We start from the raw sequence: 16,140 nt of genomic DNA, 5'->3' as shown, positions 1-16,140 counted from the left end.
TCTCACCAACGTTTGAACTGTTTGGTAGATGGACTAAACGTACGTTTTTATACTCCCAAACCTAATGGAATTATCATTTATCCAGGTGTTCACACAAGAAATCTGGGAGGCCAGACATCACACCTCCCTCATCTCTATCATCCAGGCCATCTGCAAGTTCTAAATATTTCTCAAATTATTTTCAATCCCAAGTCCAGTACAGAAATCCAGGCCTTAATTTATCTTTGTACTCTTTAAAATTGTTATTATTTACTCATTTATTATCATTACTTTTTTTTTTTTTTTAATAGTGACAGGGTCTCTCTCCATTGCCCAGGCTGGAGTGCAGTGGCACGATCATAGCTCACTGCAGCCTCAAACTGCTGGGCTCAAGCAATCCTCCTGCCTCAGCCTCCTGAGTAGCTGGGACTATGGGCTTCTGCCACCACACCTGGCTAATCTCTTTGTACTCTTGAAATATTCTTATAGTCTCTCATCTCCATCCAGTCCCACTTTTCCATATCTACCAGAGTCATCTTTTTAAAAGGAGATATGATTCTATAACTTCTTTATTTAAAGCCTTTATTGGGTCCTCATGGTCTTCAGTTTTCACCAAAATTCTTCATTCTGTATGGTCTATAAGCCTCTCCCCTTTCTTCGCCAAAATTACTGGCTCTAGCCAGAGTAATTTTGACTTGTTTTTACTCAGTGGTTTTTAGACATCTAGAGAAATTCATACCACTGTAATTTACAGCCTCATCTTTCCATATTTTTTGATTTTAGTCAAACCCAGAGTTCTTGCAATTTCATATTCTCTATTATATACAATTTCATGATTTGAACATTGTGTTTTAGAGCAGTGGTTTCTCATTCTTGGCTATACAGGAGCATAAGAAACGTTTAAAATTGGGAAACTTTCAAAAATTCCAGTGCCCAAGCTACATCCTAAACCAATTAAATCAGAATGTCTGCAAGTGGTATCAAGGCATCATTTATTTTAGGCTCTCCCAGGGGACTCCAGCACACAGCCAAGTCCCACCTCCCACTCCCCACTCTTACTGCACCTTCAACGTGATTATCTAATTTGTTTAAATCTTGTTAATTTTTTAAAAATTCATGTGTGGTGATGACTCTTCTTGGGACCTTTCTTGACAACCCACATCCTTGCACAGGGCTATGTACCCCATAGCATAACCTGCATACTGTACTCTGTAGAAACTGAAGAATTAGAACATATGTAATTGAAATATCATTAATTGAACACTCAAAGTGCCAACTCTTCCTAATATATGAAACCACCTTGACTGTAATTTTCAATGGGGGATGGGACAGCCAAGCCCAGCCCAGGAGTCAGCAAACTTTTTCTGTAAATGCAGTATTCTGCGTTTAGCAGTAGTATTTTATTTTACTTAAATAGAAAATGTAGTAAATATTAATATTTTTGGCTTCATGGGCCATATAGTCTCTGTCACAATTACTCAGCTCTGCCATTGTAGCTTGAAAGTAGTCATAGACTACTATGAATGAGTGTGTCTGTTCCAATAAAACTTTATGAACACTGAAATTTGAGTTTCCTCTGATTTTTACATGTCACAAATTATTGTTCTCTATATATATTTTTTTCTTTTCTTTTCTTTTTTTTTTTTTTTTTTTTTTTTTTTTGAGATGGGGTTTCACTCTGTCACCCAGCTGTGGTGTGGTAGTATGCTCATGGGTCACTGCTGCAGCCTTGACCTCCTGGGCTCAAGTGATTCTCCCGTCTCAGCCTCCTGAGTAGTGAGGACCACAGGACAGGAGCGCACCATCATGCCTGGCTAATTTTTTTATTTTTTTGTAGAGATAGGGCCTCATGCTGGTCTTGAACTCCTGGGCTCAAGCAGCCCTCCTGCCTCAGTCTCTCAAACTGCTGGGATTACAGGAGTGAGCTACTGTGCCCAGCTTCTTGATTTTAAAAAATCATTTCAAATCTAAAAACCGTTCTCAAAGACTGTGCAGAGTCAGGTGGTAGGCTAGATGTGGCTCATGGGCTATATGTTGCCACCCCTTCATCTATATTACACTTTTTCAAATTGTAAATGTATCATCTCTCTGAGAGTCTAATCCCCTATGTGGGACGTGTCCCCAGATTCAGAAGTCATTGCTGTTAGAAAATGGGAGCAAGTTCTACACTGGATTTGCTGGTATAACAAAAAGCTTGAAATAACCCAATTTGGACACAGATTATTTAAATATATAATATGGAGCATTTCTCTAAAGAAAGTTGTGGTATAAAGAAATAATATATATGAGATATATAAATGGTATTTTCAGCTTGATTTCTAGAATGTTTAGTATACAGTAAGTGTTCAGTATTGACTTGCTAATGACTTTTAGTAGAGAAGTTGGATTCTCTGTATTTTTGAGGATTAAAAAAATAATTAGTCTCATGAGATAGGTTTTGTTGTTTTAATGACTTTTGGAGTTTTAAAAAAATACCTCTTATGTAACTTTATCCTAGAGTAGTGATTTCTGTCTCTACTGCATACCCAGTATGCAGTCGTTCTCATGAGCAGCCCAAGTGTATTAGATGCTCTACTACACTAATGGTTATTAGTGTAGTAGATAACTAATGGTTATTAGTGTAGTAGAGCATCTTCTCCTTTGATAAGAATAGAATGAGAGCCAGGCATGGTTGTACATGCCTGTAGTACCAGCTACTCAGGAGACTGAGACAGGAGAATCATTCGAGCCCAGGAGTTTGAATTCAGCCTGGGCAACACAGCAAGACTGCTATCTCTTTAAAAAAAAAAAAAAATGAAAATCTAATTTCTAAAAATATTATATTTGCAGTAAAAATGTGTGTAAAATATTTCAGACTGGTTGTTTAAAATAGTAAATAATGTATAAAATAGTATCGTTCATCTCATATCTTATCTCTAAAAGATAGCCATTGTTAGGTATTCTTCCATTTGATTATACGTTTTCTGTACAGATATGAAAATGTACTTTTTTAAACAAATAGGATTATACAATACGTACCATTCTTTAACTTGTTTTTACTCAGTATTTTTTAGACATCTAGAGAAATTCATTTCTCATAAATAATGTTGTTGAAGGATTAAAAACAAAAGCACAGAAGATAATTTTTTAGTGGCTTGGCAACCAGAGCTGATGAAAGTTACAGATTGGGAGCAGAGCTATTTCTAGTATTGTTTGGAGGCTGGAACAGATCATAACTCTGCTGCCTTTCACCCCACCAAAAGGTAACGCACTGCAACAATCCAGACAAAATTAGTCTAAGGTGAGGATTGTAGATAGTCTTGAGTGGGGAATTGTTACAAAAGGAATTTCTGAGATATGTTCAGAAAGAAGGGATGTTCCGTTCCAGAGAATCATGGTGATTGTAGGCATGGGATGTTTCAACGTTTCTGTTGTTTTGTGTATTACATTTTTTAAATGTTTGTTTTGTGTTTTTTTCAGCACTAGCAGAGTCTCTCTGGCTTCCTCCCCTCATTGTCACCCATTTGCTAGAAGCTTGGATGAGGTGGGGTACGGGTGGAGAGAGAAAACTGTGAGCCTCTGGGTGTTCACTTTAGCATAGACAGTTTAAGGAAAGGCTGTGATAGTCCACTCCTGTCTTTTTACTAGGTGTTCTTCTTCCCAGGATCTTAGGCATCTGCTTTTGCTCTAGTCCTTAGGATCCTGCAGTTCTCTTCACCTGAACTAATCCAGTAGGTTTCATGTATTTGCCAATAGTGATTGGGCTTTCGACAGTCTTGCTTATCCAGAGTTGATCAAAATCTTTAGAGGCCCTGTTCACTTAGGAGGTTATGTTGATCTGTCAGGTAATTCAAAATAATAGTAATAACACAAAACCTAACATAACTGTAAATATTCTCAAGGTAGTCCATTTTTTCCATCATAAAGAGTATGATTTTTTAAAAGAGAAAGAAATGTAAAAGTAAATCTGACATTAGGGTACTTTGTTGATGTTGAGTCTGATGAAGGAATAATCCTGGACTGGTCATTGGAGGACCATTTAAGATTCTGTTTTAATTTTATGATTATTTTTATGCCTTTGGTTTTTATAAAACATTAAACTGAAATTTTACTTTGCCTTCTATTAGGTAGATTTATTGTTGAGATCATAGCTACATATTCAGTAGTCAAACAACACTACTTTTTTTATAATGTCAGATAATCTGTTCATAGTGTTAAATATAGTCAATAAATTATTTCCTCTAATTGTATTATAAGAACTTTTTAAATGGGCTCGAGGTACAAGGTGGATTGTTGACTTTTGTACTGAAGAGTCTGTGGTTGTTGCAGAGCCTTTCCTTGTCTCAGGGTAAATTGAGAAAAGAGCTCCCTTGATGAAAATATACACCCCCATATTATACTCCCTTATATTTTTACTTTATTAGGTTCACTTAGGAAAACTGTATCTTTCAATATGCAAATATCTTCTGAGCAAGTTGGGGTTTTAAAATTTTAATGTATTTATTATAAATTGAAGCCATGTGTTTGAGAGTGATGGTCTGAAATACTGTTTGCCTGAATGTTGGAAGAGAAAAGCCTCTAAAAGGCAAACACTGTCTATTTTTCTGTAATCACTAGCTTCTATCTCTTATGCCATTGAGAAGCATGCATGGTAGCTTAACACACACTATAAAATATATCAGATGTCTCTTCTTTGAAATAATTTCAAATTGCCTGAGTCCATTCTATGTGCCAATTCTTAAGAATTTGGCAGGGTAAAGCTGATTTTTAAAAAAATCTTTCTATTCCCTCTTTCATTTTTTAAAATTAAACTTTTTATTTTGAGATTGTAAGAATCGCAGTTGTAAGAACCAACACGTAGAGAGCTTATGTACTCTTTATCCAGTTTGCCCAATAGGAACATCTCAGAAATCCACAGTATAATATATCAACCAGGATATTGACATTGATGCAATCCACCAACCTTATCCAATGGTTTTGCTGGTATTTCATGTACACTTGTACTCTTCTCTATATGTATTTAGTTCTATACAATTGTATCACTTACATGTATATCCACCACTGTAGTCAAAGAAGAAATCCATTACCACAGAGATCGCTCAGTTGGTTTTTAATAACCATACCCTCCTTCCTTTTTAAGGAGTTTTTGTTTTGTTTTAAAATTCTTAGTCATTTGTGGTCTTGACCTAATTATTTTTCAAATTTATATCCATGCTTTTAAATTTTTTACCTTTTTAAAAAAATTGGTAAAAACATATCTGATGAAACACACTCACTGTTGGCTGGTCGTGGTGGCTCACACCTGTAATCCTGGCACTTTGGGAGGCTGAGGCGCGCGAATCACCTGAGGTCAGGAGTTCGAGACCAGCCTGGCTAACATGGTGAAACCCTCTCTCTACTAAAAATACAAAAATTAGCCAGGCATGGTGACGGGCACCTGTAATCCCAGCTACTTGGGAGGCTGAGGCAGGAGAATCGCTTGAACCCAGGAGGTGGAGGTTGCAGTGAGCTGAGATCACTCTATTGCAGGCCCCCTCCACCCCAAAAAAAGGCACTCACTGTTTTCTCCACCCTCACACAGATCACTTCTGTGACAAGTGATGTGTGGTTTTTTTTTTCCCACACCAAGCAATTTAGGATACCAACTGGGTGTCCTACAGTTCAATTTAGTTCTGACATCTACCTGGTGGTGTTAGCATCCAGTCCCACAAGTTAAAGGCACAGTCCCAGAAACGACTCCCATTTAGACACCAGTAGAAAGCCACTTCACTGGTTATGGTTACTGGTTGATTTTAAAGGTTACAACTTGAGGCCAGGTGTGGTGGTTCTCGCCTGTAATCCCAGCACTTTGCGAGGCTGAGGCAGGAGAATTACTTGAGGCCAGGAGTTCTAGATCAGTCTGGGCAACACGGGCACATCCTGTCTGTACAAAAAATATTTTTATGGCCCACATGTGTAGTTGTAGCTACCGGGAAGACTGAGGCAGGAGGATCACTTGATCCCAGGAGATGGAAGCTGCAGTGAGCTATGGTCACGCCACCGCACTCCAGCCTGGGTGATGGAGCAAGACTCTGCCTCAAAAAAAAAAAAAAAAAAAAATCATATGGTATTCATTTGTGATGGTTTATTTCACTTATCATAATGTCCTCAAGGTTCATTCATGTTGTAGCATGTGACAGGATTTCCTTCCTTCCCTTTTAAAACTCAGTAATTTTTCCATTGTATGTGTACTGTGTTTTGTTTATCCATTCAGGGACTCTTGAGTTGCTGTCACCTCTTGGCTATTGTGAATAATACTGATAAACATGGGTGTGCCAATATTTCTTTGAGATTCTGCTTTTAGTTCTTTTGGGTATATACCCAGAAAGTGGAATTGTTGGATCATATGGTAGTTTTGTTTTTAACTTCTTGAGGAGCCTCCATACTATTTTCCACAGCAGCTGTATCATTTTACATTCCTACCAACAGTGTATATCCATATTTAACGATATTTAGATACATAGGTTTTGATTCATCCATTTTAATTCTATTAATGACTATTTTATTGACTTTTCTTTTACAATTGATAGTGACTACCTAGCCCAAATCACAGATGAGATACTTTGTATTATGGAATGTTTGCATATCAAGGATGACCCTCAAGGTAACATCTAAATATTTTAGAGTCAGCTCTTTCAGGTATCAGTGAGAGAATCCTTACCTGAATAGTTTAAGTAAAAAGAGGGATTTTATTACAAGGGAACTGGGATGTGACATTGAATCTAAGGACGGTAATGTGTCAGGGCCTTAGAAATAACTCATTAAGGGACTTGATTCTCTCTTGTCTTTGATGAATCTTTTTCTTTCTTGTACTGTGGCTTTCATCCTGCGATGATGAAGTAACTTCACAAATTTTGAGCCTTTCAGCTTTAGCTACCCAAAGAGCAAGGACGCTCAGTTGACCCCAATCCAGAAGTCCCAGGGGAAGGGGACGATTGGCCCAGCTTGGATCACTTGCCTTTCTTTCATACCTCACTACAGTATGGTCAGGGAGAAGGAGTCAGTGCAGGGACATCTGTGGAAACTATATGGAGTGACTGGGAGGCAGTCAGGTGGCCAGAAGGAAAGGGAATGAGTGTGGGAGAGCGAATGAAAAGTGCGCTTGTCCACTGTCTCTAAGCCGAGATGTCAGTGAACAGTCGATTGAGGTCACACTGGGGAGATAATATTGGAGCTTGAAAAGTTCTTGGTAAGGAACACTAAGATGACTAGAGGCAAATGATTTTTTTTTAAAATCTGACTGATTTTTTAGTATACCAAGGTCAGGGCCACAAGGAGAAAATGCCTGAAATTCTTAAAAATAAAAGGTAAAAATAATTGACTGATTTCTGGAATGATTTGAATTAGAATTAGAAGGTAGTTAAAAACATTCTTAACACTGTTATTTAGGGTAGAAAATAAAAGATTCTATTTCAAATAGGAATTAACTTTTATAATTTATCCTAAGAAGTTTACACATATATCAGAGGTTTAATATGAAATTGATGGATGATAGCTATATAATAGGGACATTTAGAAAAAATTAGAATATAGTATTAACCTTTTGAAGCCATAGGAGGAATATTTCCCCATCAGGCGTCAGCAATGATGGTAAACCTTATAATGTATTCCGTGCTGCTTGTGTCAGGCACGGTGTGAGGCATTTTTCTATGTATTATGTCATGTAACCTCCCAAACCATAGGTGCTCACTATTTGTTAAACTGAATTTTCTAAGTTGTGTTTCAACAGATGATTAACACTTTGCTTTTCCTTTCAGAGATGTGGTACTGGATCTTCCTCTGGGCTCTCTTCTCTTCTCTGTTTGTCCATGGTGCTGCAGGAGTGTTGATGTTTGTGATGCTGCAGAGGCATAGGCAGGGAAGAGTCATCTCTGTCATTGCAGTCAGCATTGGATTTCTGGCTTCTGTAACTGGAGCGATGATTACCAGTAAGTTGATTTTGTTTTGTCTGAGGATGTAAGTTTGTATGCACTTACCATTTTGGTAGCTGCATTCTTATTATACATGTAACATTAGTGAGATATTTTATGTAGATTATTTGTCAACACTTAACACACTCCACCTAGAAGATAAAGATGAGCTGATTTATTCACTGAACAGATAGTTGTAATTCTGCAATGTGAAGAGTCCTTTTACAAGGTTTTGTGGGAAATAGAAAAATTCATAACAATTGGCAAGAGGCAAGGCAGTTCAGTGGGAAAATTCACAGTCATTATAGTTTCTGCTTTAAAGTTGCTCACTTTCTAGGAAAAAGGAAAGGCATGAAAATATGTCAGTGATAATTATCGTAAGCAGAAGTATAGCCCTGAGGTCCTTACTGTCATCTGCCTGTGACTACACAACAAAATTGCACTTTCTGCTTATGCACACATTATTATGGCCTACTAGAAATAAGCTGTGCTAGAGTGTCCTCTAGTGCTTTGCAGGTTCCCTGCTGTGCTGCCTCATGAGCTTTTTCAGACAAGTTTTCAGGTTCATCCCCTCTGGCCTTCTCTGCTTAACACTGTACTTAGGCCCAAACTCCAGCCTGACTTCAAAGAATTAGTTATGGTTTTGTTATCAGCAGAAGGTATCCAAGTTACCAGTAGCAAATCCAGACAGGTCTGCAGCAGCCTCAGTTCTTGCCTCCTCAGAAGAAATAATTTGACTGAGGGGTGTAAGACAGAAAAAGAGACCGAGGCAAGTTTCAGAGCAGGAGTGGAATTTCAAAGCTTTAGAGCAGGAAAGAAAGGGAAGTACACTTGGAAGAGACCCAGGCGGGCACTTTGGAGGTCAAGTGTCCCATTTAACCTTGGTCCTATGACTTGCTGGCCCATTTCCAGTGTCTTGCACCCCTTTTCCTTCGTTCTTCCTTTAGGGTGAGCCACCCGCATGTGCAGTGCCCTCCTTACACTTGGGAGGCGAGCATGAGCAGTGTGTTTAAGAAGTTGTATTCATGCTCATCTGAGGCTTTCTTCCCTTTTCCAGTGGAATGCCCCCGAAGCTCATACTCTACCATTTTGTCTTAATGCACATGCTCGAGCCCATTTACCCATTTCCTGAGGTTTCATTGGAAGCTACTGGTTACCAGTTTCAAGTGTTTTTATCCTTTGGAAAATTGCCTTTCCCTGGTGCCTGTGACCAATTATTTTAGTGTGACAACTGCTGGACCATCACCTGACATTCCTGACATTCCTCTCCTGGTCACCTGACATTCCTCTCCTGCTCCACTGCTGACAACTTACCTAGTGTAACAATTTCTACAGCTGCTGGTTGAGCAGAGCTTAGGTGGACACCCTGTTGAGACTGGAGTGTGCCACATCTGCTTGCTTAGTGTGGCTGTGCCAGAAACCGGGTGCCACTCTGTGCTGCTATCGGTTCTGTGACTGCCAGTGCAGAGTACAAGTGTCTGTTGCCCTTCACATCTGGCCTATTCCCATATGTTAGGGTCAGCTCACTGCTACCACTGAATCTGTTTTGGGACTCTCTGACAGTTTCTTCTTCCTTTCTAGTTGATTCTTGCCTCAGAGATAAGAAGGCAACCTTATCTTTATGATGCAAGGGATTCCCTTCTTTATCCTTTCCAGAGTGATTGACATCCTTTGTCTTGAGAGGAGAGCCCTGCTCCCATGCCCCTGGGTATGTCCTAGGCACTAATAAGGCAACCATAAAATACTTGTGGGAAATGGGGAGGAGTCTGTTTTCTTATTCTTCAGTTGCTGTTTTTTTCTGTGTTATCTTGTATTAAGTTTTTATAATTGCTTTTGTTGTTTCTGCATTCAACCTATAATTTGATGATATGAATGGTACCTCATATGCTTTGTCATAGACAGGGTTTTAAACAGGTACTCAGGTTTAGCTAAAGCACATAGGAAAGGTAGAACAGAGCCAGATTCCAGAGGGCCTTGGAAAACTGTCTGGGAAGTTTGGGCTTTTATCCTGCAGGTCATGGAAAACAAATGGATATTTTTGAATGCAGTTGGCAAGGGACAAAGCAGTTCAGTGGTAAATTTTGTTTTATAGTTGAATACAGAATTAATGTATAGAAGCAAGAGAAAACCCTGAAAGAGCAGGGACCTGGTCTGTCTTCATCACTGCTCGATCCCGAAAAATAAAACAGTACCTAGAGCATAATTTATACTCAAAACATATAGGTTGGATGGATAGGAGGAGTGAGAGAGGAAGAGAGGGAGGAAAGGAAATAAAGAAGAGGGGATAGGGAGAGAGAATAAAGAGGAAGGAAGAGGAATTAAGAGGCATTAACTGTAATCTATACTTGAGGCCAGGTTCTGAACTACAATAATGGCCATAGGTTGGGAAGGAAGGAGTTAATGTAAGAACTATACAAAGGACAAAAAATCTGAATTAGTTATTAATTGTGGTAGCATACAAAGAGATATGAAAGGGGCTGCCAGTAGTTTTTGACATGGCCACTGTTGTAATTGTGGAACCATTAACAGAGGAGAAGGAAGAAGGAGCAGCTTGTTTGGAAGTTTAAGTGGTATGTGTGTGTATATATATGTATTTATTTGCATATATTACTGTAAAACTTTAAAGAGAGCATGAGAAATTGAATTCTTCCATTTATCTCTGATGATATGTGTGTATATGTAACCCATTTGCAATTCAGTCAAGAATAAAGTAAGCCAGTGATTTTAGAAACTGCAGTGTTATATTTTTAAATCCTTAAAAATATAAGTCTGACACAATTTCAAGTAAAAATTTGTGTGTGTATTAGCAATAAAACATTTAATTTTTTTCTGGCTAATTATCTGACCTGCAAACAGGTGAGTTAGGAAAACTAGCCAATGTGAGTAGTGATATTTATTTTCTTAATACAAGTTATGAATACTAGTGCACTCATAGCTGTATCTTCAGTTTAGTTATTGATTGCCAAATATCTATATTCAATAAGATGCTGCTGACTGAATATAGTTACATGTTCATTATATTTTGCTACTTCTTAAATTTTATTTTGAAACCAGAGTGATTTTTCATATAGTATTTTTAGTTAATACCAGAATTGGGAGAAACTTGTTTCTATATAATGTCTAATTTTAGCTGTTTAATTTTAGCCAGTCTAAAGGTGTAAAGTAAGTTCTCATTGTTGGTTTAATTTGCATTTCTGTGATTATTAATGAGTTTGAGCATCTCTTCCTATGTTTATTATATATTTAGGTTTTCTTTTCTACAGATTACTTGTTTATATTCTGTGGTTTTCTTTTGGTATTCTTGTTTCCTTTTTAAATTACAGATATTTTTATATATTAGAGATATTGACCTCTGGTTTTGGACTTTGCAAATAATTTATCTCAGTCTTTTATCAGTTACCTTCATCCATGATATCATTTACAGAGCAGAAATCCTTGATTTCGATGTGATCAGCTTAAAGAGTTTTTGCCTTACGGTTCATAAAGATTTTATTAAAGAAGTTATCCTCCATACCAGTGCCAAAAGATATTCTGATATATTTTCTTTCATTAATTTTACAGTTTTTCCTTTTGTATTAAGGTCTTTAATTCGCCTGTAGCAGGAATTGGCAAACATTTTTGTAAAGGGCCAAGTAATAAATATTTTAGATTTCTCAGGCTACTGGTCTCTGTCACATTATTGAGTTCTGCCAAGGTAGTGCAAAAGCAGCCATAGACATACGTAGATGAATGCACATGGCCTGTTTCAGTAAAACTTTATTTCCATTTACAAAAAAGGCATCGGGCATTCAGGCCATAATTTATCCTCCATATAGAGTCTACCTTTGTTTTAGGTATTAGATAGGATTCTATGTGGTTTTTTCCCCCACTGCCATATAGTAAATCAGTTTTTATCATACCATACACTTGAAAAAATCATCATTTCCTTACTGATTTGTAGTGCTACCTTTATTGTATATTACATTCTCAAAGTACAGGGATCTGTCTCTGAACTCTATTCTGATTCATTGGTTTTTTTTTTGTCTATTCTTATAGAAGGGTCACTTTTTTTTATCCCAGTAGTTTTGTGGTATATCTTAATATCTGTCAGGAATAGGTCCCTCTTGTTGCTTTCCTTTCTCAAAGTTTATAGCTATTGATGGAGCTTTATTCTTTCATATAAATTTTAGACTGTGTCTATGGATCACTCAAAAAGTATGATAATGATTTTTATTAGGATTTAACTGAATATAGAGGATAATTTGGGAAGAATTGGCATATTATATCACCCAGGAACATGTAGTGTATCTCCATTTATTGAGATCATCTTTTATGTCTCTTATTAGAGTTTAAAAATGCTTTTCTCAATAGGAAGTTTGTATGTTTTTTATTAAGTTAATTCCTAAACACCTGTTACGGCTATTGTGCATGGATATCTTTTGATTACATTGTTTAGTTTTATTGGTGTGGAGAAATACTATTAAGCTTTGTAAGTCAGGTTTATGAAAGATTAACAAAAAACTGGTTCTTTGGAGAGATAAGATGAATAGACTGCTGGCAAACTAAGAAAAAAGGATTAAGGCAGAAGAGTAAAATACAGAGCATAATAGAAGAAATAACTAAATCTCAGTAATGAAGATAGAGAATTATAATAATAAAAGTTTTATGAACAGCTGTACCTAAATATAAAATGTCAAAATTGACATAAGTGGAAATAGAGAAAATGTGAATAGGAAAATAATTATTTTTGCCAATTGCAATATTACAGACCCTTCTTCCAAAAAAACTCCAGGCCCAAAGGGGTTTACAGGAGAATTCTACCAAACTTTCAAAACAACTAGTTCATATTTGATCCAAGTTACTGCAGAAAATAGAATAAAAGCTGTGCACAGCTTATTTGCAGAGGTCAGTGGAATCTTGTTGCTGAACAAGATGAGGACTACACCAGAACCTTAGGAATTGCTGTTCTTGGGATGCAAAAGATAATTCAATGTGAGAAATGAGTGCAGCTGTATTTCAAGAAAACATTATTGATGAATACTACAATCAGAATTTCATATAATTTTCATGTATCATATAATGTTATTCTCTGGATTTTAGAAAATCACTTTAAAAATGTGAAAACTATTCTTAGCCTACACGCTGTACAAAATAGGTGGGTGGGCCAGATTTGTGGATTGTAGTTTGCCAACCTCGATCTAACTGTGCAAACGGATAGAATGAACATATTATTAAAACTAATTATTCCCTTATCCTTGTTCTATTTTTTTTCTGTTTTTCTACCCATAGCTCTTTATGTCTCTTCACACTTAACCTTTATGATATGCTTGCTTTTTTTTTTCTTTTTCCATTTTAGAGATAGGGTCTGGCTCTGCTGCCCAGGCTGGAGTGCGGTGGCACACTCATACCTCACTGTACCCTTGAACTTCGGAGCTCCAGTGATCCTCCCAACTCAGCCTCCTGAGTCGCTAGGACTACAGGCTATCATTTGCTTTCTGTCAGGAAATACGCAGGGCAGATCACATCACTTTTTATTGGAATGCCCATTTGCAGGCACTTTTATATTGTGTATCAGTGTTTTCTGTCTACTGTTGACTCTTCTATTCCTCTTCATCCTTGTAGTTTTGTATCTTTTACTCACCTTCAAGTCATCTTGGCAGTATTGCTTTCTCCACTTCATTTGGGATCTTTCCTTATGTCTAATTGATTGTGTTGGCCACTGTTCATAGTGGCAGATCCACATGTATTATTTATTTCAAGCACCCTATCCCACTTCTTTAAATGCCTGCATATATTATAGCCTCATATCACCATGAAAATAAAGATCTTAATGTATTCTTTCAGCTAGCTGTTGTTCAGCAAGACACCCTAAGGAGAGTGAAAACTAAAGAACAAACTGGATACTTGTTAAAACAATATATAACTTCATATAATTGTCAAAAGATTAATATCTAGACTATATATTTTTTAAAAACCCTGTGACTTAAGTAAAAAGACAACCCAGTAGGAAAATGAATAAAGGACTTAAGCATTTCCTAGAAGTAGAAATCCTAATGGTTAATTATATGTGAAGAGAAACTTAATCACATTAATTGCCAAGGATTTATAAATTAATCAGATAGATAATATGTCTTACTCACTAGATTGGCAAAAAAATAAAAAAAAAAATGGATATCACCTGCCTCTGAGGATATGGAGTAACTGAAATATACATTGGTACAACTAATTTGGAAAAATAATTTGGCACTATCTAGTCAAGTGGAAAAGGCCCATACCACAGGGCTGAGCAATTCTGGTTTTACCCGTGGATCATGGAGAAACTCTTAATTGCATGTGTGTGCTAGGGGTCGTGGACAAGAACAGGAGCAGCGTTTGTGATTGTAAGGGACTGAAAACAAAGTAATGTTGTTGGCCACAGAATGGATAAATAAATTGTGGTATATTCATACTTGGAATTCTGTATGGCAGTGAAAATGAATAAGTTATAGCTGCATACAAGTAATATAGTTATTTCTTATTATATTCCATGATATATTTGTGCCCTACTTTTTTAAATCAAGAATTTATTTAACTTTTTCATTATATACCAATATTTTTGTTTGAAAAATAGGATTGAAAGATATCCTGGCATTTAAAATGAAATATCTTTCATATCCTGACATTTAAGATGAAAGTTTCTTGGAATTTTAGGGACATTTTAGGCAAGTTAGGTATAGAAGTTAAGTTAGATTTAAAAAATTTTATTACGTGAGTAATATATGATTATATTCATTATATAAAACTGAAAACATTGTAGATAAAGCAAAGTCCCTTTTGACCAACACTCTCAAACTAGTGCTTTTCTCACAAGCAAGCCCTATTTTCAGTTTGGTATATATCCACCAGATATTTGTTGATGCATTACATTCACTCATACATATTTACATACATACATGCATACATACACACATACATATGTATGTATGTACTAGTAGAGAATACGTATTGTTTTATGTTTTATTTTCTTTGTTACGTAGATGATATGTCTAAGTTATTTTTATTTCAGTTCATACAGATCTATATTTTCCTTTTGAAATTGGATGGGTTCATGGTGTGGACTTCATATAGTTTATCTCCAACTGATGGTGGACATTTGTTTTTGTTTGGTTACAAAAGTGCTGTATTGATTATGTGTTTATGCATGTGTATGTGTGTGTTTATCTTCTAAATACTAATCATCAGTTTGTTTTGCATATAGCAAATACTTTCCAGTCTGTTCCTTGATGTGAAACCTGTATGGGTTTTACTATTTTTTTGTGGTCTTAAGAAGATCTCTTTTCCTAGGATCATAAATATAATTATCTTACATTTTAAAGTTTAGATATGTACTTTTGTTTTTAACATTTAGTTATTTAATCCATCTGAAATTTATTTCGGGAATGGTGTGAAGCAGGGACCTAAATTTATTTTTCTGAAATGGCTACCAGTGGTTCCAACACCATTTATTGAATGCTGAATCACTGATTGGAATTATCTTTATCCTTTACTACTATGACAACTACTAGCCAAAATTTGTTGAGTACATACTAGGATCATCCACTATTTTAAGCACTTGACAAGTGTCATCTCTTAATCTTCATGCCCACCCATTTTACAGTTGAGGAAGCAAGGCATGGGAGGCTAAGTGATTGCCCAGTGTAACACAGTTGCTAAGTAGTGGAGCTTGGATTTTAATCCAGGAGTCTAGCTCCAGAACCCATGCTCCTCACCTTATGTAAGCATGTAACGTTTGAATTGATACATTTGTTTTCCATTTCCTGGCAGCCTGAGCTAGTAATTGCTTTGATTTTCCCCTTCTTGTGTATCATGATTGAAAACAGTATCAGAGGGATGGAGGCCAAATTGTGGTTTTTAAAATGGAAGATAGTCACATAAATCTAGGATGCATCCAAAGAGAAAGAGTATTACTCTAATTTATTTTAACATAATTTCTGATAACAAAGTTGTAGGATACTTAATATTTTTAAAGAATGTCATCCAGTTCTACAATTTGGATATGTGACCAATTATACAAGTGATTTTATTGTTTGATTAAGTAAATGTTGGTGCTACTAGGAGTTTTGAGATGCTTATTAGCTACTTTATCATTTTCTGAATTCTTTGTTCTCATTTTCACTTAGTATAAATATGAAGTGATAGAATGATTTTGGGATTTATGGCCATACTAACCTGGATTGAAAAATCCCAGCTCTTGTACTTGCTGTATTTCCTGGGG

The 16,140-nt window shown here is 36.4% G+C and overlaps 1 protein-coding gene across 3 annotated transcripts in view; it reads left to right on the top strand.

Annotated features, from left to right (window-relative positions):
* The window catches only part of LOC105482427 (transmembrane protein 170B), a 43,801-nt gene that overhangs the window by 18,238 nt on the left and 9,423 nt on the right, over nt 1-16,140 (top strand). Inside the window, exon 3 of one of the 3 annotated variants that reach the window (XR_011624032.1) lies at nt 7,755-7,876. The exons of 1 other annotated variant lie outside the window; for it this stretch is intronic. Coding sequence is in view for 1 of the 2 variants with exons in the window: in XM_011742521.3 (XP_011740823.1) it covers nt 7,755-7,925 (171 nt within the window). In the remaining variant the exon portion in view is untranslated. Of the gene's footprint in view, nt 1-7,754; nt 7,926-16,140 lie in introns of those variants that run through there. One more of the 3 variants, XM_011742521.3, reaches the window with a different exon arrangement.

This window comes from Macaca nemestrina, chromosome 5 (assembly GCF_043159975.1).
Source record: "Macaca nemestrina isolate mMacNem1 chromosome 5, mMacNem.hap1, whole genome shotgun sequence".
NCBI classification, from domain to species: domain Eukaryota; kingdom Metazoa; phylum Chordata; class Mammalia; order Primates; family Cercopithecidae; genus Macaca; species Macaca nemestrina.
The sequence above is the reverse complement of the archived record's forward strand: the minus strand, read 5'-3'. Positions and strand labels throughout refer to the sequence as shown.